The sequence below is a fragment of the Kogia breviceps genome, chromosome 3, assembly GCF_026419965.1.
Source record: "Kogia breviceps isolate mKogBre1 chromosome 3, mKogBre1 haplotype 1, whole genome shotgun sequence".
Lineage (NCBI taxonomy): Eukaryota > Metazoa > Chordata > Mammalia > Artiodactyla > Physeteridae > Kogia > Kogia breviceps.
Window position 1 is genome coordinate 84,960,299 of NC_081312.1, and position 25,447 is coordinate 84,985,745.

Below are 25,447 nucleotides of genomic sequence, written 5' to 3' on the forward strand. Positions count from 1 at the left end.
TTTTTTTTGTAGTTTATTTTGGAGTCTAGTATTTCGATAATTTAAGAATCAGAAGCACTGACCTTTCTACATTTTATAACATTATTTTGTATATAATGTGTATTTATAATATGGAACAGATGTGTACAGGAGTTTAGTACTTCTTGGGTCCTGTCTTTGTGATGGCAGAGTGGGAATCCTCTGACTCCCCTTCTCATATCGCTGCGGGCTGCCCCCCCCTGCACCCCTGGCACCTGGGTGCACTTGGACTTGGCCTGCTGTGCTCTAGGCCCTTGTCCTCTTCTAGTTCTTGGGGAACCTAGCCTCACCCATTTAGTCCCCAGCCTGGGCCAGCCTCCTCTGTCTTATGGCTTGAGGTTGGCTGCAGCCCCCGTTCCCCCTCATGCTCCCACCATTCCTTGGGGGTTATGCCCCCTGACCTGAATCTATCCCCCTTTTCTCTCTTCAAGTCTGAAAAAGCTTATGGACACCCTAGTCAGCCTGGGGGATACAGGAATTTGAGGGAAGGAGACAAACCTGCCTGTTTTCCTCTTTTCAAAAGGATTCTCTTGTCAGAGAGTGGGCTCTTCCTCCTGCTATTGCAGGGTTGTAGATGGACTGGCACCCTGCTCATTTTTAAGCCCCGGCAGGGCACTGGTCTTTGTGCCAGGGGGATCTGCCTCAGGTCTGTCCTCCTTGCAGCTGGGCAAGAGAGCTGGCTCTGGGCGCCTGGTCTGCCCGGAGCTGCTAGAGTTGATTGAAGACTGTAGAGAGGGGAGGAGGAGGAAGAAGAGGGAGGCTTCCCTGAGCCCCGGTTTCTCTGGTTGAGGCACTACTGAGAGAGTTTCCAGTCTGTACTTCATGGCTAGCTTCCTCTAAGGAGTAAGATGGTCCCTAGGGTGACACAGTCTTCTCTCTACAGCCACAAAAATACCCCATGGAGAGCAAGTGATGAAACAATGAGCCATCGACAAAAAGCTGAGCAGATGCTCCCAGCTCTCAGCCCATCCAGTAAAGCAAAAGAGACCCAGCAGATGCCCTCAGTGGAGTCCAAGTATATGCAGCGCTACTTGCCTCCCTCTTCCTTTCTCCCTGACACATAGAGCATGCCCGCCCCTAATCTGGGTGCTTATGCCAGAGACAAGGGAGCAAGAGACCTAGGCTCATCCACACTCACCCAAGTGCACACGTTCCATGCCTCACCCATTGCTCTCTGTTCCCCTCACTGCACACACAGGGTATCAAACAGGAAAGCATTCAGGGAACCGTTCCCACAGCCTAAGCCGGCAGCAGGGGGAAGAACAACACGACCTCACTCTTCCTGCCCAAAATGAAACAGGAAAGCAGCTCCCGGGCCCTGGGGGGCGGGGGAAACTGGGCTGGGACACGAAGGCGAGATGACGAGGCTCCCATGTGGGGGACAGGTAGGACACCCGCGGGCCTGCACGTCCACACCACCAGGCTGTGCTGGGCTGCACGGGCTGCCAGCTCCTCAGAGAAGAGAGCCCTGAAGGGGAGCTGGCTGGCTAAACCAACTCACCGGCTGTGATACCATGCCAGCTTTCTGGGAAAAGAGGGGATCCCTTCATGGACTTGGTCCGGGCAGCTCCAACCTGTAGCTTGTGCCAGGTTCCACCTCTAGTGACATGGCAAAAACTGGGCCAGGCACTTGGGGTGTGAACAGGCCACAGTGGAAGCCCTTCTCTCTCCAGGATTTCCAGGTCACTCCCTGAGGGTCCAGCCCCTTCTCAGGTAAGGTACCCAAGACTTTCCTGATGGAGGGTTCAGGTGTACAGGAGAGGTCCTAGGCTTGGCAGAAACAAGGCCAGATGAAGGCTCTAGACTCACTGTGAAGTGCTCTCCCTGGCTTAGCAAATACCCACATTTAATCTGCACTGGTATTTCATAAAAGAATTCAGAGCATAGCAGTTTCTTAGCCTGGAAGCAGTGCCCTGTCTAAAGGACAAGTCTGACCCCACGGTGACCGCCAACTCTGAGGACAGCTGCTTTTCCAGAGCCCACTGGCTGGTAACCACCTGGATATCACTGTGGGGCGTGAGGCAGGGACAGGTTGTGAAGAATGCCTTTATGCTGCTGGCTCAGCTAGGGATCCCTCTCCTGCCTCAGGGCCAGACTGGTCAGGGGATAGAAAAAAAAAGACAGTGGTTCCTACCTCCTCCCATCCCGGGCTAGATAAGGCCACTAGGTCACTAAACTCAGGTCGCGCGGACTCTCCACCTCTCACGGGGACCCACAGGGCTCTCCCCTCCCTGCTGCTTTCCCCGCCTCTCCCCGCGAGTCCACAGGATGGCGACCCAGCCCTCCACCCCACGTGGCCCGCCGCATTCCGGGAAGGGATGGAAGTGATTCACTCAGGGAACTGTGAGTGTCCCTTCCCGGGGAGAGGATGCGCCTGGGAGGTCCCAGCGGCCTCCTTCAGGCGGCCGCGCCCTCCCTCGCGCCCAGGGCGCACGGCACGGCCGGATCCCGGCGGGCCTGGAACCCCCAGCGGCGGCGGAAGAGGCAAGTGCGACGCGCTGGTCCGGGTCAGCCCTCCACCTGCCGTCGCCCCGGGCGCCCCGGAGGTCCCGCGGCTCCCCGCCCCCGCCGAGCTCTTTGTTACAGCCCGACTTCCTGTTTGCGGCCTCCCGACCCCGGCTCACTTCCCGGGCCGGGAAGCCGCCGAAGGCCGCGAGTTTCTCGGAGACTCCGCGCCCGCTCGGCTCCGCCTCCTGCAGCCCCGAATCCCGCCCCCGGCCTGGGAACCTGCCCCGGACCGCTGCCACGGGAAGCCGGCGTCCCTGGCGGGCCAGCGGGCGGGAGTGCCTGGGCCCCGTTGCCCAGCACCAGGGGGCGCTGCGCGGCCGCGGGGCGGCTCCAGGACCAGGGCCGCAGTCACCCCGCAAGGCACGGGGTCAGCCCTTCTTGGCCCTGGGGGCCACCGGGACGATCCGGAGAGGGAGCAGCCGGACGCGAGTTCAGTGATAGTCTTTGTCGCGCAGAGCTCTCTCCGGCCCCCGGGCCCCTAAGCACAGGGAGTAAACTGGAGAAAGCTCAGAGCGATGCTTCCCCCTAAATATGTTAGAGGGTGTCCAGAGAAGCGGCCCATTACCAAACTCTGAGCTGTCGGTGCAGCCAGAGCCTTCCCCACCTCGCGGTCCTCTGCGCCCTCCCATCCCAGCCCGCACCTTGAATGGAAGAGAGCCGGGTTTGAGTTGGGAGGCTGAAGCTCCCTTCCAGCACCACCTCTCATTGCCAGGTGACCGGGGACAAGTCCATCCATTTCTTCATTCCTTCCACACTGATTGAGCACCTTTTATATGTCAGGCATTGGCGATGTAACATGGTCTCTGCCCAAGGAAGCTGGCCTTCTAGTTAATTATCTTTAACCTCTCAGAGGATCATAATACTTCTTGCACATTACTATGAGGTTGAAGTGAGTTAGTGTATGAAAAACTATTTGTGAGTAACGAGTCCCCCCCACAGGTTGTTTAATCCTTAAATTTATGGCAGCAAACCACTTTCGGGAGCTTTCACAATCCAGCTCACAGGATGGGGGTGGGCTAGAGAGGAGCTTGGAGTCTGGCTGGATGGATAGTCCCAGCAGTAGCCCTAGGACCAAGAAGGCAGCTGAGATGCCAGCTTGCCTCCACCATTTCTTCTCTTTGTGTCCCTGTCTTTAAGGAGCACCACTAGTCTAGGTCAACCTCCTCTGATGTGGGTAGTAGTGGAAGGGAGACCCAGGCTGTGGGAAGTGACAACAGGACCCCAAGTCCTCAAGAGTTCCCGTCCCCTTGGAGATCCGCTACAAGTGGCTTTTGGCCCTAGTGGGCTCAGCACGTTCCCTTCATCCCCAAAGACCCTCTCAGGCCATGACGCAGGGTCCAAAAAAAGCCAGCTGCGGCTATGGTCAGACACTGGGTAACTAGCATCTCAGGAGTCTGGATTTAGCAACAGGTCGGCTCTGGGCCCAAGGCTGTCCTGTGTCATGGCACCCCCTGCAGGGCAGAGCCAAAGCCCTGCCAGACATGGCCAGCTGTCTATCTCCAGTGATCCCTCCTCCTGACTCAGGTTGGAGGCAAAGAAGGCCCTGGGGGTAGGCAGACAGGTGCGTGCCACTGCACCTGTCGGAGGATTGTTTTCCCTTTCCCACAGGGGCAGATGTCTGGGCCAGGGCCGTCCTACTATGCCTGGACTGTTCAGTTTCACCTCCACCAGTGACTCCCTTCACTCAGGGCGTCCTCTTCTAACTCTCTGATAAAAGAGATCCAAAAGGTCCTGGGATCTGCCCATTTGCAGTAGGCCCCTGGGGATGGTATCCTAGCTGCTGTCATTTAAGGGGCTTTACCTCCTTGGCTCTCAGAGTCTGCCTCCACAGTCAGGCCCATTTTGTGCAGTCATACTTCTCCACTTGGGCTGTTTTTCTAGGTTCTCTTCTAAAGCCAGGTACACTCCAGCATTTCTGTGGGGTCTGATGTTTGACTTTGACTCCATGGGTCTCCCCTCTGTGCAGCCCTGTCACTCCACTGAAGTGTTCCCCTCTGCAGTTCTCAGCCCTGAGACAGCCACTTCCTGCCCACACAGACTATGCCTTTCTTTCTCCCTGGAATTGGGAGAGGGGCCCCACCATCCCAATGCTCTGTTGGAGCCCTGGCCCCTCGCCTTCCAGGAACAGGCCTGAGGTCAGGGCACCCTATCAGCTGTGTCTTCCTCCCTCCTCGGCAACTAGAAATGGGCAAGGAGCCATATTTTCCCACTATCCCATGCACCCCTCTGCTAGGACGTGAGTGAACCCTTACAGTCCCTGCTTTTGTGGGCAGGGGACCAAGTAGTCTTCCCCCACTTGGCTCTGGACAGCAGAGCAGCTGTCTTCTCTTCTCTCCCTCTTCTGAGGTGGACTGTATCAATGCATTCAGCTACTCCTTCCCATACTTTTGCCAGAGAATTGGTGAGACCTACGTCCCTTTTGCACATGGGCCAAGGACCTGAGGATACATTTATTTCTCAGTGGTTTGCAGGAGATACAGCCCCTCATAGATGGGGATTGTTTTATTTATTTGTTTGTTTATTTTAGCAACCCCCCAAGCATACAAAGAAAATCCCTCTCTTTGCTCAAGCAACTATTCTATTAATAGTATGCTTGGATTTCTTTACACTAACAATGAAATATCAGAAAGTGAAAGTTAAAAAAAATCCTCTTTAAAATTGTGTTAAAAAAATACCTAGGAATTGGACTTCCCTGGTGGTGCAGTGCTTAGGAATCCACCTGCCAACGCAGGGGATACAGGTTCGAGCCCTGGTCTGGGAAGATCCCACATGCCACGGAACAACTAAGCCCGTGTGCCACAACTAACTGAGCCTGTGATCTATAGCCCGTGTGCCACAACTACTGCAGCCCATACACCTAGAGCCCGTGCTCTGCAACAAGAGAAGCCATCGCAGTGAGAAGTCCACGCACTGCAACGAAGAGTAGCCCCTGCTCGCTGCAACTAGAGAAAGCCTGTGCACAACAATGAAGACCCAACACAGCAAAAAATTTTAAAAAAATAAATAAAAATAAGGTACTTAAAAAAAATACCTAGGAATAAACTTAACTAAGGAGGTGAAAGACCTATATGCTGAAAACTATAAAACATTGATAAAGGAAACTGAAGATAATTCAAAGAAATGGAAAGATATTCTGTGCTCTTGGATTGGAAGAATTAATATTGTTAAAATGGCCATCCTACCCAAAGCAATCTATAGATTTAATGCGCTCCCTATCAAAATAACATTTTTCACAGAACTAGAACAAATAATCCTAAAATTTATATGGAATCACAAAAGACCCAGAATTGCCAAAGCAATCCTGAGGAAAAAGAAAAAAGCTGAAGGCATAACCCTCCCAGACTTCAAACAATACTACAAAGCTACAGTAATCAAAATGGCGTGGTATAGGCACAAAAACAGACATGTAGGTCAGTGGAACAGAAAAGAGGGCCCAGAAATAAACCCACACACCTACGGTCAATTAATGTATGACAAAGGAGGCAAGAATATACATTGGAGAAAAGACAGTCTTTCAGTGAGTGGTGTTGGGAAGGCTGGACAACTACATATAAATCAATGAAATCAGGGACTTCCCTGGTGGTCCAGTGGTTAAGTATCCACCCTCCAATGCAGGGTATGCAGGTTCAATCTCTGGTTGGGGAACTAGATCCCACATGCCATGGAGCAACTAAGCCTGCATGCTCTAGAGCCCATGTACCACAACTAGAGAGTCCGCATGCCGCAACTACTGAGCCCATGTGCTCTGGAGCCTGCGTGCCGTGACTAGAGAGAAGCCCATGTGCCGCAATGAAGATCTCACAATTAAGACCTGATGCAGCCAAATAAATAAATATATATTTTTTAAATCAATGAAATTAGAATACTCCTTCACACCATATACAAAAATAAACTCAAAATGGTTTAAACACCTAAATATAAAACATGGGGGCTTCCCTGGTGGCGCAGTGGTTGACAGTCCGCCTGCCGATGCAGGGGACATGGGTTCACGCCCCAGTCTGGGAAGATCTCACTTGCCGCAGAGTGGCTAGGCCCATGAGCCATGGCCGCTGAGCCTGCGCGTCCGGAGCCTGTGCTCTGCAACGGGAGAGGCCACAACAGTGACATGCCCACGTACCACAAAAACAAAAAAATGAAAAAACATGGCATCATAAAACTAGAAGAGAACATAGGCAAAACGTTCTCAGACATAAATGATAGCAATATTTTCTTAGATCAAGTCTCCAAAGGCAAAAGAAATAAAAGCAAACATAAACAAATGGGACCTAATCAAACTTAAAAGCTTTTGCAGGGACTTCCCTGGTGGCGTAGTGGTTAAGATCTGCCTGCCAGTGCAGGGGACATGGGTTCAATCCCTGGTCTGGGAAGATCCCACATGCCGCGGAGCAACTAAGCCCATGCTCCACAACTACTGAAGCCTGCATGCCACAACTACTGAAGCCCATAAGCCTACAGCCCGTGCTCCGCAACAAGAGAAGCCACCAAAATGAGAAGGCCACACGCCACAACTACTGAAGCCCATGAGCCTAGAGCCTGTGCTCCGCAACAAGAGAAGCCACCACAACAAGAAGCCCACGCACTGCAACAAAGAGTAGTCCCTGCTCACCGCAACTAGGGAAAGCCTGCACACAGCAAAGAAGACCCAACACAGCCAAAAAAATAATAATAATAATTATAAAAAGCTTTTGCATAGCAAAGGAAACCATCAACAAAACAAAAAGACAACCTATGGAATGGGAGAAAATATTTGCAAACAGTGCAACTGACAAAGGGTTAATATCCAAAATATACAAACAGCTCATATAACACAATATCAAGAAACCAAACGACCCAAACAATAAATGGGCAGAAGACCTAAACAGACATTTTTCCAAAGAAAATATACAGATGGCCAACAAGCACATGAAAAGATGCTCAACGTCACTAATTATTAGAGAAATGCAAATCAAAACCACAATGAGGTATCACTTCACACCGGTCAGAATGGCCATCATCAAAAAGTCTACAAATAAATGCTGGAGAGGGTGTGGAGCAAAGGAAACCCTCTTACACTGTGGGTGGCAATGTTAATTGGTGCAGCCACTATGGAAAACAGTATGGAAGTTCCTTAAAAAACTAAAAATAGAGCTACCATATGATCCAGCAATCCCACTCCTGGGCATATATCCGGAAAAAAACGAAAACTGTAATTCGAAAGGATACATGCACTCCAATGTTCATAGCAGCTCTATTTATAATAGCTAAGACATGGAAACAACCCAAATGCCCATCAACAGACAACTGGTTTAAGAAGATGTGAGATATATACATATATATAACACAATGGCATAATAGCCATAAAGAGAATGAAATATTGCCATTTGCAGCAACATGGATGGACCTAGAGATTATCATACTAAGTAAGTCAGAGAAAGACATATTATATGATATCACTTATATGTGGAATATAAAAAATAATATAAATGAATCTATATACAAAACAGGAACAGACTCACAGACATAGAAAACAAACTTATGGTTACCTAAGGGGAAAGAAGAGAAATTAGGAGTATGGGATTAAAAGCTACAAACTACTATACATAAAATAGGTAACCAACAAGGATTTACTGTATAGCACAAAGAACTATATTCAGTATCTTGTAATAACCTATAATGGAAAATAATCTGGTATATGTATATATACATAAATAAAACTGAATCACTTTGTTGTATGCCTGAAACTAATACAATATTGCAAATTAACTATACTTCAATTAAAAAACTAGTGTGCTCGGGGCACACTATCACCTATTCTGCCTTTTAAAAACTCTCATTTAACATCCTATTTACAGGTACAATTTGTGAATTGTATGGTAAGAATGGAGGGTGAGAGAGCTGGAGGTTTCCACTACTGAATCAAAAATACTTACCCTGGGGGACTACCCTGGTGGTCTAGTGGTTAAGAATCTGCCTGCCAATGCAGGGGACGCGAGTTTGATCCCTGGTCCGGGAACTCAGATCCCACATGCTGCAGGGCAACTGAGCCCACATGCAGCAACTACTGAGCACTCAAGCCACAACTAGAGAGAAGCCTGCATGCCGCAACGAAAGACCCTGCGTGCTGCGACTAAGACCCAATGCAGCCAAAAATAAATATTTAAAAAAGAAATTGAATAAAATGTTTAATACTAAAAAAAAAATACCCTGGTCACTTTCCTGACCCACTCAGTTCTTCTGAGCTGTGTCAGACTGAGAGGTCGGGCAAAGGAAAACACGCTCTTCTGTGCATCTCCTCCACTCTCAATCCCCTACCAGCACTACTTCATTTCTGATACCAGACCTGGGGGTTTTCCACACAGCAAGCAATTCTGCAACACCAGCTGGGTGTCCTACAATTTAATGCAAGCCTGGCACTATCTGCCTGGAGATAGCATCAGATCCCACAGATCAATCCCACAAGACTGCCCCCACTTCAGATGCCGATTGCAAGTCCAGGTGTTACCTGTCCTTCTAACTGAATGGCTGTAGATCACAGGTTCCTATGACCCTCTCTTTGGGTTAGATTAATTTGCTAGAGTGGATCACAGAACTCAGGAACACAGTTTACTACTAGAGTACCTGCTTATTAAAAATGATATAACAAAACCCAAATATATACTTATTATATATCACCATATCACCATAGACCATGATTATACCCTGGATAAAATGGAAAGTGAAAAATTTGGAGTAAAAATAATATGGAGCAACATGTATTGAGTGCTCACACATACCAGGTGCTGGCTAAGGTTCTATTTCCTTCAATCCTCATCAGAACCTACAAAGTAGGTACTGTTATTCCCAATTTGACAGTTAAGAAAACTGAGGACCAGAGACAGGGTGCCTGGGGTCTCCCAGATGGTATATGGTGGAACTAGGCTCAAATCTGGACAAGCTGGGCTTAGAGCCCATGTCTGAGAAGGTTTTCATCCCTCTGGAATCAGCAGCTTCATGAAGCAACTTCATCATTTAGCTTAATAAATTCGCATGATCCCCTGGGTCCTAAAATGCACCCTTCCCTTGTTTCAGACAGTGGTTCCCACTAAAACCAGGAGTTGATTACAGTGACTAGAATGAGGAGGAGGCACAGATCATAAGGAAATTAGAAGTGACCACCTGAAGGAACAAAAGGAAAGATTAATTTGGGAAAGTTTCACAGAAGGAAGACGCCATGTGTACATCATATGCAAATCATGTGCAACTCTGCAAGGTGGAAATGATACTCTCTTATCTCTTGTGAGCTGGTACCTCTGTGGGCATGACATCTGCAGCCCCTCCCTGAGGGGATTTTAGGAGGAAAGATGGGATGGTTGCTGCTGATGTTGGAGAGGAACTGGCTGAGATGGGTGGTTTACTGCCTGGGAGCGTCCCACTGGGAGGTAAGGAGATAGATGTTGGCAAGGATAAGCAAGGAATGGGAACAGGTGAGACAAGTTCCTGGGAAGGTGGCCAAGACCTCAGGGCCAACTTTTGTGCAGATTCCTATTTTGAGAGGGTCAAGGTTGAGCCCTTGTCTCGCAGGATTCCTCCTCCTCCAAACCCCAGGGTGCCCTGGCCTTTTCCAAGAGCTTTACTTCTTCTACCTACCTTTGCAGAGAACCTTCCATGAGCCATGACTGTGTTGGTTCCCCTGGGCTTCAAAGATGAAGTCTGCCCTCTGGGAGCTCTCAAGTTCGTGTGAGGTAGGATGTCAAATGCTCATCAACAAAGAGGCTCTGGGGTTGGACTGCCTGCCTTGGGGCCGAGGCTATACAACTTGCTGCTGCCTCACTGTGGCAGGTTACCTAAATTTCCTTTGTTCCAGTCTGCTCATCTGTGAAATGATATTTACCTCACAGAGCAGCAGAGAAGTTTATAATTAGAATGGATGTAAAAGCACTTAGCAAACTGCCTAGCTCATGGTAAGCACTCAATAAATGTTTCTGTTATAAGCATGAAGTGGAAGGGACAGAAGTGAGGTAAGGGGTCTGGGAGCATAGAGGAAGGAGTACCTAACTTTGCCTGGAGCAAGGGCTGGTTACTGATGCCTCACCAAAGGAGTTATTTAAACCTGGGGCTTTGGTCTAGTTCGGAGGAAGTCAGAGAATGGGCATTTGAAGATGTTGCCTAGGTGATTCTGATATGCTATCTGCCTCTGAGCCACCAAGAACCATTAACTACTCTTCAAAAGTAACTCTATTGTTAAAAATTACATTTCATAAGCCTTGCAAAATAGAGAAATCACCATACCCCAATCCATCTATCATTAGTATATGATGCCCTGTCTTTTCCCTCATGAATCTTGTTTTTGTTGTTTTAATCTTTTTTAAAAAAAAATAATTTATTTATTTTTGGCTGCATTGGATCTTCGTTGCTGCACGAGGGCTTTTCTCTAGTTGCGGCGAGTGGGGGCTACTCTTCGTTGTAATGTGCGTGCTTCTCATTGCGGTGGCTTCTCTGGTCGCAGAGCACAGGTTCTAGGCACTTGGGCTTCAGTAGTGGTGGCACACAGGCTCAGCAGTTGTGGCTCGCAGGCTCAGTAGTTGTGGCTCACGTGCCTAGTTGATCCGCGGCATGTGGGATCTTCCCGGACTGGGGCACGAACCGGTGTCCCCTGAATTGGCAGGCGGATTCTTAACCACTGCGCCACCAGAGAAGCCCTGGATTTTTACTTTAAACTGTTTTTCCTAAATATAAGTGGTTTATGTTCTCTTAAAAAATTCCCAGTCTGAATTGGTATAAAAAAGAAAGTGCAAGTCTCAGTAGTCCTACTACTCAGAGATAATCACTGAGCATTTTTACGTGTTCTTCTAGATTTTTTTTTTTTTTCGGAAATAAACATATATATACCTTTTTTTTTTTTTTTTTTTTTTTTTTTTTTGCGGTACGCGGGCCTCTTACTGTTGTGGCCTCTCCCGGCCTCTCCCGTTGCGGAGCACAGGCTCCGGACACGCAGGCTCAGCAGCCATGGCTCACGGGCCTAGCCGGTCCGCGGCATGTGGGATCTTCCCGGACCGGGGCACGAACCCATGTCCCCTGCATCGGCAGGCAGACTCGCAACCACTGCGCCACCAGGGAAGCCCCACATATATACTTTTTAAGTTTAAAAAGTTATTTTAGGTTATTTTATAACCTGTTTTTCACTTATATATGCATCGTAGATAGGTTTCCAAGTCAATAAGTATAGTCATACATAATTGTTTCTAATGACTCTACAGATTTAATTTTATGTCTGTATCAAATTTATGTAACTAATCATCATGCAGGATTTTAAAGTCATGTATACATGTGTGTGTGTGTACTTCTCCACCATGTGGATAATTTACTTAAACATTTAGCTATTTTTGGATATTTAAGTAGCTTTTCTTTTGTTTTGGCTATAATAAGTAACAATGCATTGAAAAATCTTGAGGAATATGGCTTTTCCCATATTTTCAGTAATTTCATGGAGTGGAAGTATTGGGTCAAAGGGCAGGGACATTTTATGATTCTTGATTTGTATCATCAAGCTGCTTTTTCAAAGGGTTGTTTGTGCCAATTCAGATACTTTCAGCAATGTGTTAGTACCAGTTTCTCACCTCCCACCCCACTATCAAAGGTGGTAGATGGAGGGGGGATATTTTCCCTAAGCAGCAAAGGAGGTGGACTAAAGGAGACAGGATAGAGAGAGGAGAAGAGGGGAGAGTGAACATGGGGAATGGAGGGAAGGAGAAAGGAATAACCAGAAACAACCATTTGCCTGTAATTTTTTCCAGTGGGAAAAGTAATTCATGCTCCTTGTAAAAGACCCAAACTTTTCCAAAAATATTTACATTTAATATGGAAGTCCTCCTCTGGTGACAGGCTCTGCTAACAGTTTATGTGTATTATTCCATATTATTTCTTTTACTAATATTAATGTATTACTTGTTTTTAAAGATCTAGCTTCATACTATACACAACATAGTGAAACATTCCTGGAGATTATATCTTAGGCACCTTTGGAATGATTACCTTAAGTGTGCAGATAATTTTTAGTTTAAATATCTAATTAGAATCAAATGAGAAGCAATACTGCCCCTTTTCCCTGCCAGAGAGCTCTCCCTGTTCCTCATCAGCAGTTCCCTGACCTCAGCAGCAGTCCCTCGGAGCCAGTTCTGCGAGGTTCAGTTCAGCAGGCCTTCTGCTGCCTCTGTTTCCCTTTCCCCTGGCCGCTGCTTAGGGGGTCAACCCCAGGCGACCTGCGGACCTTCTGTGGGTTGGGAAGCCAGTGGCCAAGGGCGAAGGCCGGTAGCTGCTCACAGCCCTCTGGGTGCCTTAATTGGGCCCTCCTTGCTCTCCACTCCCAGAACCTCCGTGCCTAAGATTAACCCAACCATTGTTACAAAACTCTCCTGTCAGGGCAGAACTAAACCCATCGCCTTGGGGCAGGACTGACCTGACTCTCCTGTCTTTATGGCTTCTCTCCGCATTCTCTCCGCTGGTCGGGACACCACTGCCAAAGTGACAACGGCAGTTCCAAGCGCTCTGACTGGCTTTTCCCAGAACCTATTTGGGCTCAGGAAGTCCCACACCTGGCCTGGGGCGTAGCCTTCACGTAACCCGTAAGCTCTGACTGCCCAGTCTGACTCAGTCTCTCAGCTTCCGCAGAACACCTTGTCAGCCCCGTGACTGAGTTTCTCCATTTGCTCACGCGCGCCAACAGCGTGAGGCACCTGTGCCGAAGGCGGAGGTGCCTCGGACAGCTTCTCCAGAGTATGTGCTCCCAGGCGAAACCCCAGAGACGGGTATTTACGCCGCCCAGAGTCCTCCTTCTGGACGGGCTGGTAAAGGGGTGGCAGTGACTCGGCCAGGTGCATTGGCAGGACTGCTTGAGAGACACCCTCCTGGGGCCGGCCCGCCAAGGTTCTTGAAGGGCCCAGGCCGTAAAGGGGCTGATGAGGAGACGACCGGTGCCCTCGTCCGTGCCCACTGCCGGCCGCCTGACGCAATCTGGGGCGTCCTTGCTGCACGTCTGAGCTGGGGAAACCTCCCCAGCCGTTGCATCGCTCCGCCAGGTTTGCTACAGAGGTGGAGCCGAACCAATCAGCGGGCGCGCTGGGCCTGGCGCAGGACGCGCAGTTACCCATTCAGGGGGCGGCGCGGTTAACCTGGCAGCAAGTTCCTAAGGTGATTGGCCAAAAAGGAATTTGCCCCGCCCCAATGACCGCGGCAGCTGGACGCGGTGGGTGGGGCTTCCCGGCCGGAGGGTTTAAAGGGGACCTCGGACCGGGCAGCGCAGCTGGAGCAGCCAAGCGGTGCCAGGCAAGGTGGGTACATCCGTGGTCCTTCCGTGCTCGCGCCAGAGACCAGCCCCGGAGGCCGCCCGGGCCCGTCCCTGTGTCCGGCACCATGAAGCAGGAGTCTGCAGCCCAGAACACCCCGCCCGCCTCACCGCCCCCCTCGCAGCTCCCCCAGGACGACTGCGACCCCCAAGCGTTGTGGATTTTCGGGTACGGCTCCCTGGTGTGGAGGCCCGACTTCGCCTACAGCGACAGCCGTGTGGGCTTCGTGCGTGGCTACAGCCGCCGCTTCTGGCAGGGAGACACCTTCCATCGGGGCAGCGACAAGATGGTGAGCATCTGCCCATGCCTGGGTGAATGACGGGGGTGGGGACAGGATAGTGGGCACCGCGCTTGTGCCCTGGAATGTCAGGGTCTATCTGGGCAGACGGTAACTCCGTCCCGATGGGGGAAATATGTAAACCTTGCTTACATATTTTGGCTTAAATTTGTGTGCCCAGTGGGTCACTGTGTGATGGCTATAGCCTGATCCTGTGGGTCACCGTGTTGATGAAATTTCTGATTATCAATCTGGGCCACTGCCATGTGTCTACTTCTGTTACATCTATGCATCATCCCCCTGGATGAGTGGGGCTCTCTAAGGCCTGGGACAGAAGGGTTACTAAGAGTTTTCTCTACCAATGATGGCAGAGCTCATTTCTAATTTTTTTTCAAAATCTCTCTTCCCTCCCCAGCCTGGTCGTGTGGTGACCCTCCTTGAAGATCGTGAGGTAAGTGCCAGAGTCAAGAAAGAGACCCAGCATGGAGGGGTGCAGACAGACAGAGCTTGTGGATCCTTGGCTGCAGGCTAGATTAGATGCCCCACTGGCTGAGGGGAAGGGTGGGTCTAGCTAAATGCTTCTCCTAAGAATCACCTGAGGATCTTGTTAAAATACAGATTTTAATAAGATTTAGAGTGGCCTGAAACTCATTCCTAACAAGCTTACAGGTGATGCCATTGTTTCTCAGACCATACTCTGAGTAGGATTTCTGTTCTTTCTGGGGCTAGATCACCTTACCAACCTGTGTTAAAGGAGAATGAGGGCTTGATATATTGCTACTAGAGTGCTCATCAGCGCTCTGCCCACCTCCCTTACAAGCACAGTACTGGGGTGGGACCAGAAGGAGCTGTGTGACTGACCCCAGTGCCCATGTTTTCTCCTAGGGCTGCACTTGGGGTGTGGCGTACCAGGTGCAAGGTGAGCAGGTGAATGAGGCCCTGAAGTACCTGAATGTGCGGGAGGCAGTGCTTGGCAGCTATGATACCAAGGAGGTCACCTTCTACCCTCAAGATACCCCTGACCAACCACTCAAGGCATTGGCCTACGTGGCCACCCCGCAGAACCCTGGTTACCTGGGCCCTGCGCCTGAGGAGGCCATCGCTACGCAGATCCTGGCCTGCCGAGGCTTCTCTGGCCACAACCTTGAGTACTTGCTGCGCCTGGCAGACTTCATGCAGCTCTGTGGGCCCCAGGCACAGGACGAGCACCTAGCAGCCATCGTGGATGCTGTAGGCACCATGCTGCCCTGCTTCTGCCCCACTGAGCAGGCTTTGGCACTGGTCTGAGGGGCTGAGCCCCTACACGGACACAGGGGCCAGGTCCCCACTCCAGTGCACACAGACAGACTTGATATAGCTGGAGCCCACTGAGAAGACTTGGTGGGCAGACAGGGGCCTCTCTTAAGCCCCTGCCTGTCCGCCAGCCCCCAGATCTCCTACCTGACACTGACTTACTACTTGAAAGTTTATTTATTGCACCATGTTGGTGTGGTGGGCAGGGTGGGGGGCCTGCCCCAGATATAGGGGACCTGCTGAGCGGTGCCCCACCCCAGGCGCCTGACCAGATTCCCCCCAGTGCTGCTACTATCCCCATACTACCCAGGCCTCCACCTCCCCAGGGAGCCTCCAAGAGCCTTGACCCTCTGCCCCCGACTCCAGACCAACCATTCCCTAGCCCCAGAAACAACACCCGCCAAAGGTCCCAGCTTGCTGGTGAGGGTAGGAGGGAGTGAGGAGAGGGGGCCCTACAAGAACTGAGGCCCCTGCCAGCCCTGCTCATGCCCCAGGTCCCCAGGGCAGAGCTGGATCTGGAGGCCAGACACAGCTGCTGAGGCTGGGCCTAGGCCTCTTACCTATTTGGCTTTGTTTCCCTGTCCTTCTGTCTGTCTGTCTGGGCCACTCCTGTCTGTCTGTCGGTCTATTTCTGGGGAGCTCATTGGTATAGGCCCTGGCACCTTCCCAGTCTGTCCCATACTATAATCCATAAACTGATCTCATTATCGGTGCTGTGCTGGAATGTGGTTCTTTCTTCAGATGGGGGTTTGGGGTGAGTGAGGTGCTGAAGCCCTGGAAGGTTCATAAGAGGGGAAAGGGCTCCCTCTTCATCCCCAGGCCTCTGTCCCAGAGAGGGGGCGGCTGAGCAGGCAGGACTACCAGGTTACATCGCTCCTGTGATCACGATTCATGTCTTAGTGCACACAAAGAATGCCCCCGCTGAGGCATGCAAATTCAGCCTGGGCAGCTCTACTTGGCAGCCCTATGAGGAGTCCTTGCCACCGACTTGGTACCCTGTGTCTCCTCCCAGCTGCCTTGAAGGGGCTGCCGGGCTTGCAGTTCAGACCAAGTCTTCCTCCAGTTGCAGGGTCAGCAGCTGCCTCTTCCTGACAGTGAGGCTAGACCTCTGGTTTCCTGCTAAAGGAGCCATGTGTGTTAATGGAGCTTAAAGGGTAAGGTGATGATAACTTGTGAGACCATGCTGACAGTGCAGGCCTAGAGGACCTGGTGGCCCTTTGACTTCTGAGGTGCAGGTGCTCATTCTTGCCTCCTGGGCCTGTGGTGTGGGCTGTGCCTTCTCCATTACCCTGACCCACCAGGACTCAAGCCCATGATGGGATGAGTTGCCGGGCACCCTCTGGATTGCTGCTTGTTCACCATCTGCCTGCCCCTGGCTACTCTTCCCTCACCCTGGCCCTCCAGGTGCAAAGCCCAGCCCCCAAGGTCTCAGTCTGGCCCTGGGCTCCTCAACTGGGAGTGGCCCCTCAGTGGATTCAACCTTCACTCCTGGACCTGCAGAATGGGTGCAGGGCCCAGACAAGGCTTTTGCAGCAGTAGAGCCTGGCTCCAATCCAGCCCACCCCTCACTTGCTCAGTGACCTCCAGAAAAGTATTCAGCCTCTGAGACTCAGTTTACACTGGGATGCTGTGTGGTGTGTGTTGCTGCCCTTCTTGTTGTGGCTGGTGCCCTGGTTTGGTCTGGGTGTCCCCAGCAGGGTCAGCTCCGACCAAGCTGGATGGCCCTTGTGCCTGGGGAGGGTGCCCATGTGTTGGCAGCCTCATGTCTTGGCCATTGATGGGAAAAGTATGGAGTCCAAACAGGTTCTTCTGGGAGCTCGGTCAGGACAACACATCCGGAGGAGGCAGCGGGTGGCAGGGAGCCCTGGACCTGCCTCCTATGCCAGGGTAGGGCCAGACAGCCAGTCTGGGTGCTCAGCAGAGCCATGCTCTATATGAATGGTGCTGGGGGTTTGGAAGGTTGCTTGCCAGCTGCACATGGGCTCGCATACTTCAAGCCATTCATTCAGCAGGTATTTACTAAGCTGCTGCTACATGCCAGGCACTGATCTAGGCAGTGGGGATAGAGCAGAGAAGAAATCCTCCTCCTCAAGGAACTTTGAATCGTGACCATTCAGCATGAAAAGTGTCATGGTGGGAATAGGGCACTCAGCTTAGAAAGGGCTCTTGACCCTGAGGTGTTGAGGGAGGTCAGGGTAGCTTTCCAGGGGAGGGAATGATGGGGCTGAGAGGGGGTCTCTAGTGAACAGAGGCACGGAACAACTTGTACCAGAGGGGGGTGCAAGGTCAGACCAGCTGGGACAGAGTGGCATGGGGCAGGGGACATGGGGCGGGACAGGTGGCAGGACCTCATCCTGCTGGGCTGCTCTGGTGAGCTGTGCTGTGGAGGAGGCATTCCTCCTGGGTCGCTGGGGGCCCCTGTGGATTCTGAGTGGGGAAGAGACTGCTTAAAAAGGAATACTGGCTGCTGTGTCAGATTTGAGGAGGAAGGTCAAAGGCCAGGGAGAGGGAAGGTGGCCTGAGCTGAGGGGTGCAGTGGGAATGGACAGGAGGATGGATGTGAGAGCAGTTTAGGGAGTGAGGTCGGCAGGATTGGTTGTGGCTGGTTGATGAGGAGAGTGAGGAAGAGGGTAGAGGGCCAGGGTTCCTGGTGCAGAGGCAGAGTTGGAAAGGGTACGGGTGGAGATCTGCCCTGTGTGAGAGTGTTTGCCCTGTGGGGGCCTGTGGGGCAGTGGCATCCACATGGATGTTCAGGAGCAGCTGGATATGTGGGTCTGGGACTCAGGAGAGTACTACGGGCTGGAGTTAGAGGTTTGGGAGCCACACCCATCAAGACGATCCTCAAAGCCCTGGGAGTGGAGAGAAAAGAGAACGAGGCCCAGTCTAACCCTGAGGCCCCCCCAGCCCTGGTGGGGTGAGCGAAGCAGGAAGAGTTGGGAACAAGCAGCTGGAGAGGCAGGAAGAGAAACAGGAGAGCGTGGTTTTTTGAGAGCCAGGGTCACGCTGCTGAGATGCTAAGGAAGATGACACAGGAGTGTCCACTGGATGAAATGCCAGGCAGTCCTCAGTGGTCTCAGTGAGAGCAGTTTCAGGATCAGTGGTGGGAAACCACAGGGTAGGGCTGAGAAGCTAGTGGGAGGGAAGTAGCTCTCAAGAAAGTTGGCTGCTAAGAGGAGAGAGAAGCAAAGGGGTAACTGAAGGTGTGGGGAGGGCATAGGAGCCTCAGGACCCCAAGAGCTTTTGTTGATGTGTGATATAGCTATTGACAACAGTTAGTGTATTAGGAATTGAGAAGTTTTAAACGTATTTATCAATTAAATTTAAAAAAATCCATTATATGTTAACATATTTCAAAGGAAAAATGATTCTATTTTCCAGAACAAATTTAGTGAAAGGAGTGGCATTGTTTTATATTTTTAATGCCTGACTTTAATAGAAGCAGTTGGATTCTCAGCTGTTTCTGCATTCCTTCTGTTGCAAATTCATATATAGTTCTGGAAAACTCCATTGTACACTTGGAGTCCATTCTTGGAGGAAGTGTTAGACTTTATCTTGTAGGGAAGTTGAGTTCTGTGGTGATGTTTTTATTTTTTCATGTGTTTTTCCTCCCACAGAAGGGTCTTTGTTTGTTTTTGTTCTTTTTGTTTTGTCTGCTTGTCAAGCAGACAAGTGTTGTGTTCAGATCTGGGCTTAAGGAGGCTTGTGCTGGTGGCAGGGGAAAGCCGCAGATGGGCAGGTGCTGGGGAGGCATGAACTAACAGCAGGAGCAGGGAATGTGGGGACATCACCTGGCAGCCAGTTGAAAAATGGGGGACAGGCAGGAGGGAGCAGACTGGGGAACCCCAGGGTTTTGCCGAGAGGGGGCATAAACAGTTCAGGGCATGTGGGCAAACATCACTCCGGCCTCTGAGCACCTTTCTAGGGCTGACAGGCTCTTAGGGGTTCTCCAGGTTGCCCCCCACTGGGTTCCAGGAAGGACCACGTTCCTCTGAGGGCTGTCGTTCCCCTGAAGACAGTGGTGGCAGAGAACCAAAGGCTGTGGGGAGATGGACCTCAAAAGGGGGAGACCCTGTCTTTCCCCAGGCCTGGCTCTGAGGAGGGTCAGGGTGCTCCAGGGCCAGGTTGGGGGGTCCTGTCACAAGGAGCGTGTCCCTGAGGGCCAGAGTCAAAGCAGGAGGGCCAGCCTCCTGCCCCACAGCTAGGATGACCATATATCCCAGTGTGCCCAGGACGGGCCTGGTTTACTCCTGTTGTCCTGAGGTAATTATTACTTTCACTCTCAAAAGCCTCGAGGTTTGGAGTGTTTAAATGGCATGGTGTCTGTGGAAACTGGGATGGAGCAGGATTGTTTTTTTTTTGGGCTGTGCCATGCGTCATGCAGGGTCTCAGTTACCCGACCAGGGATCGAACCCCACCCCTGACCCCTGCGGTAGAAGCATGGAGTCTTTACCACTGGACTGCCAGGGAAGTCCCCAAGCAGGATTGCTTTATCTGGCGCCTGTCAGAAGAGGCTGACCAAAGCCCCTGACCACACCTGCTCTCTGTCCTCCTTGCACTGTTCCTGGACCCTCAACCCCTGCCCAGGGGCCCGTGGAGGCCGCTCTCCTCTGCCCTTCCCGGGTGCCCTTGGAGAGTCCCGCCAGGCCTGCCCTTCCCGGTTCAGGCCCGTCAGGGGCATTGCCCTGGGCCGTGAGGGAGAGCAGACACACCCTGAAGGCTCCGACACCGCGCCGCTCTCCTGTCACCGGCCCAACCCCTCCAAGAAGGAGAGGGCACCGCACGCGTCCGCGCCCTCCTCCTGCTGTGCCCACCCCTCCCGCTTCATCCGGGGACCCTGCCCCGCAGGCGCCCCTCCGGCTCGGCGGTTCCCCGGTCCTTCCCGACCCCCAGGAAGGTAGAGCCCGGGGTGAGCGCTCCCCTCACCAAACCTTAAACGTGGGCCCAGTCTCCTTCCTCAAACCTTCAGGTGTTCCATTGTCTTACCGGACCTTGGGGCTCCCTGTCCCGTTGTACCTCCCCGTCCCTAATGCTCACCCTCTTTCCCTGGATGACAGTCATGCCCTCAAAAGTGATCCGCCTTCCCCAGTTTGGTGCCCTCCTGGATATTTATTTCCTACAAAATGTAAAATGCAACTCTGGCCCGGTGCCTGCTCTCCCCTCCCGCCTCAGCCTCGCGCTCCCCCCGCCACGCCCCTCCATCCCGCCGCCTGCCTGCTGCCTCCTCCCACCTCGGGCTACTTTTGGTCACCAAGGCTTTGCTCCTACTCTTTTCCCCCTGCTAACCACTTTGCCCAACCCTCTCACATCCTTCCGAACTCAGCGCCGGCCTTGTGCCTGCAGAAGCTGCTGTGGACCTGGGCTGGGGCTGGCTGGTGCCCCACCTCGTGCCCATGCCCCCGCCCCCCTACTCCCGTTTTGAGCCCAGCACGTTGTATTGACGTGATCTGCTTGCAGATCTGTCCCCACTAGGCTCAGCACGCCCCCCTTTCCCCCAGGGCAGGAACTGAATGTCGCCCAGCTCATAGCCCAGCTCTGGGGCCCCACGGGAACTCGGGGGACCTATGGGGAACCGGGTTTAATGAGACACCCCTTCTGAACGCAATGTCACGCTTCCCCTTGGAGGAAAAGGACCCCGTGAAAACCTGTCACCACCAAGGGAGAGTGCCAAGCCACCTCCTCGGGCTAATATTCAAAGTGAGTGTTTCTGTGCACAGCCCAGGAATGTGGGACTGGGAGCCACCGGGGAGAGGGCAGACCCAGCACGCGCCTGACTGGGGCAGTACTGACCCACCCTGGGCTGCCCCCTCTCAGCCCCTCTGTTGGTCTGAGAGAGGTCAGGCCCTAAACACACACCAGAGGAAGGGCCGCCCTTTGGCAGGCATGTCAGGGGCAGGGTTGGTGCCCTCACTAGTCCTCCCTGCTCTGGGCACTAAGCTGGAGGGCTGTTCGTGCCTGTTGCATGGGGTGGTGCTTCCTGTCCCCACGGGAGGGAAGCCAGACCCTCCTGGGAACAACCTGAGGGTGCTGGTGACTGGGGGAAGAAGGGGACAGTAATGTACCCACCTGCGGCTTCCCCCCTGATGCAGTCAAAGACTCCTGCCAGGCACAGCCCCTCCTGGGGCTGTCATGTCCACGCCAGGTCAGGAGGGTGGCTCTGGCTGGGAGGATGCTGAGTCCGTGGTGGTGAAAGCTGCTCACGTGGGGTACCCAAGTCATCCATCCGCAGGAGTAGGTCCTCACCCATGGAGGTTTCCATAGGAAGGGAGACCAAGTTCCTGCTCACAGGCTACTTGTATGGACCTGACAAAAGCCTGCAAAATGCCTGCAACGTGCAGGGTGACTTCTTGCTTTGTCTTGCACCCTCCATTCCCCCACCCTGAAAGCCTCTTCCCTGCCAGCTCTGGCCTGGCTAATTCATCACTCAGACTTCAGCGCTCAGTTGAGATGTCCCTCCTCTGGGAAGCCTTCCCTGAACCTTCTCTACCCGACCACCAAGGCCTGGCTTTGGGGCCCTGCTACTCATCTCTGACATCTCTGCTTTTTATCTTGCAGATCTGATGGCACTGTGTTCCTTGTTGGCCTCCCCAGTGGACTGTGGGCCCTTGAGGTGCTTCCCAGAGCCTTCACACAGTAGGTGCTCACATTGTGTTTGTTGAACGAAAGCCCACACACTCAGCAAGAAGCAGGCACTGGCGAGGGGAGGATGGGGACGGCGGAGGGCATTCTGTGTTCTCTCCTTACAAAAGGGACTATGCAACAGAGGTGGGTGGGGCTGGGGGTGTGCAGGGGAGGGGAAGAGGCAGACCTACCATGACTACCCCCACCCCAAATCTGCCAGGGCTTCATACCCTGATCAGGACATTGAACTGCTGTTCAGATGCAAAGAACGAGCACTGGGCTGGGATCCAGAGGTTCCAGTCCTGTTTTAAGCCTGTGTCTTAGACAAGGCACTTTTCTTCTCTCTGGGCCTCCGTCTCCTCAAATGTGAAATGAAGAGCTGCACCAGAAACCTGCTCCCATCCAGTTCCAGTGGCTCCTTTTTTTTCAGGAGGGACATGAGCTTGAGGTTGGAGGGACTGAGCTCAAGAACCAGGGCTCTATGTACCCTGTGAGTCCTTGGCCAGGTTATTTAATATCTCTGAGCTGTAATTTCTTCATCTTTAAAGCAGGAATGATAATCATAACTATCTCTTAGATTCTTGGGATTAGATGTGCTATCAGGTGAAAGACCCTTATATACTTTATTTATTTTAAAATATTTATTTATTTATTTAGTTTGGTTGTGCCAGGTCTTAGTTGCAGCATGTGGACCCTTAGTTGCGGCATGTGGACTCTTAGTTGTGGCATGTGGACTCTTAGTTGCGGCATGCATGCGGGATCTAGTTCCCCAACCAGGGATCGAACCCAGGCCCCCTGCATTGGCGGCACGGAGTATTACCCACTGGATCACCAGGGAAGTCCCTATGTACTTTAAAGCACTATGTGAATGTTGGTCATTGTTTAACACTATTATTTTTCACCAGCACCTAATTAGTTACTGGATTATCTCTAACCTCACTAGAGTGTAAGCTCCACGAGGGTCAGAGCCAGCACCTCCCTGTTCATTGCTGTGTCTTTGGTGCCCAGCACTGAGGCTGGCTTATCTCAGGCCCTCAAAAAATATTTGCTGGCCAAATAAATGGATAAATGAAGTTGGCTGAATGACTGTATGAATGAACTCTATTCACTTAGCAGAGCACTGAGGGCAAATCAGGTTCATGGGTAGAGGGAGAAAGGGAAAAGGGGGTAGAAGCAGAGGAGGAAGGGGGTGCTCCCTGCGCTACCCCACTCTGCTGTGTTGGGGAGGGTGGGTGAAGAAAGGCAGGAGGGGAAATGACAGAAAAAAGGGGCCATGAGAACAAGGCCACACAATTCTGCTGGGTGCCTTGCAGGTGGCCTCTCCAGATGAGCCCTCTCTCTGGTCAATGCCCACCTCCACCTCTCACAGCTCCTGCCCTGCCAGCAAGTGGGGAAAGGGAGGAGAAAGGAGGACTGACTGAAAGCCAGGCCATTGTGGTTTGTTTACCAATAGCACAGTCCTCCTGGGTCATGATACAGCTAGCAGCATCTGACCCAGCTAAATATATCTCCTCTGCTGGCCTGGACCACACAGCCAGCTCCTGAAGGCCAGGGACCACCCGCTCTTCCCTCTGGCTTGGGCCCTGGGCCTCCTCCTGACCTTTGAGCTCTGTGTCCCGAGGGAGCCAATGGCTAATCAGGTCCCAAACCAAATGCAATTGCTGGCTGAACCCAGGAGGGCAGTTTCATTTGGACAGACTCAGAGGACTTAGGGGGAGAAAATCCAAAATTTCCAGCAATAAGACAACCAAATGGCCCATCTACCTTCCATGGCATATTTGAGTAATTATGAATGTTTAGGAAGAATATTTATTAATGTTCAGAAAACATTTTACTCTTTTTATAGTATTCCTTAACATTAGTGTGTAAGTGAAAAAAAAAGCATACAAAGTTAGACACATAGTATGAATACAATCATGTATTTTAAAAGCATAGAAATATGTCTGGAAGGAATTACCAGAAACTGTCAACACAGTTTGCCTCCCAGGAGGGGAATTGGGGGCCAGGGGAGGGGATGGAAGAAAGGCTTTTTATTCTTATGCCCTTTTGTATGTTTTTGATTTTGAACTGTGCAAATTTATTACTTATTCATAAGTCAGTCAAATATGTAATAAAATGCAGATCTGAAAAAGAAAAGGCCTGGGCACAAAGAGGCTCTGGACATACCCTCAGAGGTTAAGAGCACTGATTTGGGTGGTGGGCCATGCAGGGTGCTCCCTTTTCTACCCAGAGGAAAAGCTGGCCCCAGGCCCAGGTAAACCAGAACACCAGGCTTGCAAACTGGAGCAGATATTGATGCTCAGAAAAGACATACCTGCCTTAAAATATCTCTCCATAGTGTCTGAAATTCCAGCCCATGCCTTTCCCTGAAGTACAGCTTCTCTAAAGTCCTCTTGAAATTATTAAGGTGTATTGGGGGGATGCTACCATTTTATCATGAGAACTGAATTGAAATCAGAAGACACATTGTAAGAAAGCTTTTGTTGTGGGAAATATCTTACTTTCTTCTTGCTTTTGAGTGTTTTCTAAATTTCCCTTAAAAGCATACTTCTTGGACTTCCCTGGTGGCACAGTGGTTAAGAATCCGCCTGCCAGTGCAGGGGACATGGGTTCGATCCGTGGTCTGGGAAGATCACACATGCCGCGGAGCAACTAAGCTCGTGAGCCACAGCTACTGAGCCTGTGCTCTAGAGCACGCGAGCCACAACTACTGAGCCCGCGTTCTGCAACTACTGAAGCCCATGCGCCTAGAGCCCGTGCTCCGCAACAAGAGAAGCCACCACAGTGAGAAGCCTGCACACTGCAACAAAGAGTAGCCCCCTCTTGCCCCAGCTAGAGAAAGCCCACGTGAAGCAAGAAGACCCAACTCAGCCACAAAACACCCCACACTTCTGTTCTTAAAGTGCTTATTATAATTATATATCAAATAATACATGATCATAGTAGAAAGTTTGGAAAATACAGAATCGTATAAAGAATTAAAATTCATTCATAATTCATCCATCCAGGAAAGTTTGCTTCCTTCTATTCCTCTTTCTTACTACTCTCTTAAAAAACCTACATATATACATATGTAGGTAAAAAATAAACTTTATCAGTTATTTTGTGTCCTACTTTTTCACCTAAGATTAAATTGTGAGCATTTTTTCCTATGTCATCAGATATTCTTTTTTTTTTTTTTTGCGGTACGTGGGCCTCCCACTGTTGTGGCCTCTCCCGTTGCGGAGCACAGGCTCTGGACGCACAGGCCCAGCCGCTCCGCGGCATGTGGGATCTTCCTGGACCGGGGCACGAACCCGTGTCCCCTGCATCCGCAGGCGGATTCTCAACCACTGCGCCACCAGGGAAGCCCATCATCAGATATTCTTAAAGATATGATTTTTAATGGCCACCTAATAATTCAACATAGTGATGTACAAAATTTATTTAACCA

The 25,447-nt window shown here is 51.4% G+C and overlaps 1 protein-coding gene across 2 annotated transcripts; it reads left to right on the top strand.

The window, feature by feature from the left end:
* The first annotated feature begins 13,254 nt into the window (after window positions 1-13,254).
* CHAC1 (ChaC glutathione specific gamma-glutamylcyclotransferase 1) lies at window positions 13,255-22,008 on the top strand. 2 transcript variants are annotated; one of them, XM_067029001.1, is made up of 4 exons: window positions 13,723-14,115; window positions 14,519-14,554; window positions 14,989-15,333; window positions 21,949-22,008. In XM_067029001.1, exons 1-4 carry the CDS (start codon window positions 13,894-13,896, stop codon window positions 21,952-21,954), a joined length of 609 nt encoding a protein of 202 aa, XP_066885102.1. In that variant the 5' UTR covers window positions 13,723-13,893; the 3' UTR covers window positions 21,955-22,008. The 2 variants fall into 2 exon arrangements, with proteins under 2 accessions (XP_058914058.2, XP_066885102.1); XM_059058075.2 differs by lacking the exon at window positions 21,949-22,008 and having other exon boundaries at window positions 13,255-14,115; window positions 14,989-16,108.
* Window positions 22,009-25,447: the final 3,439 nt, after the last annotated feature.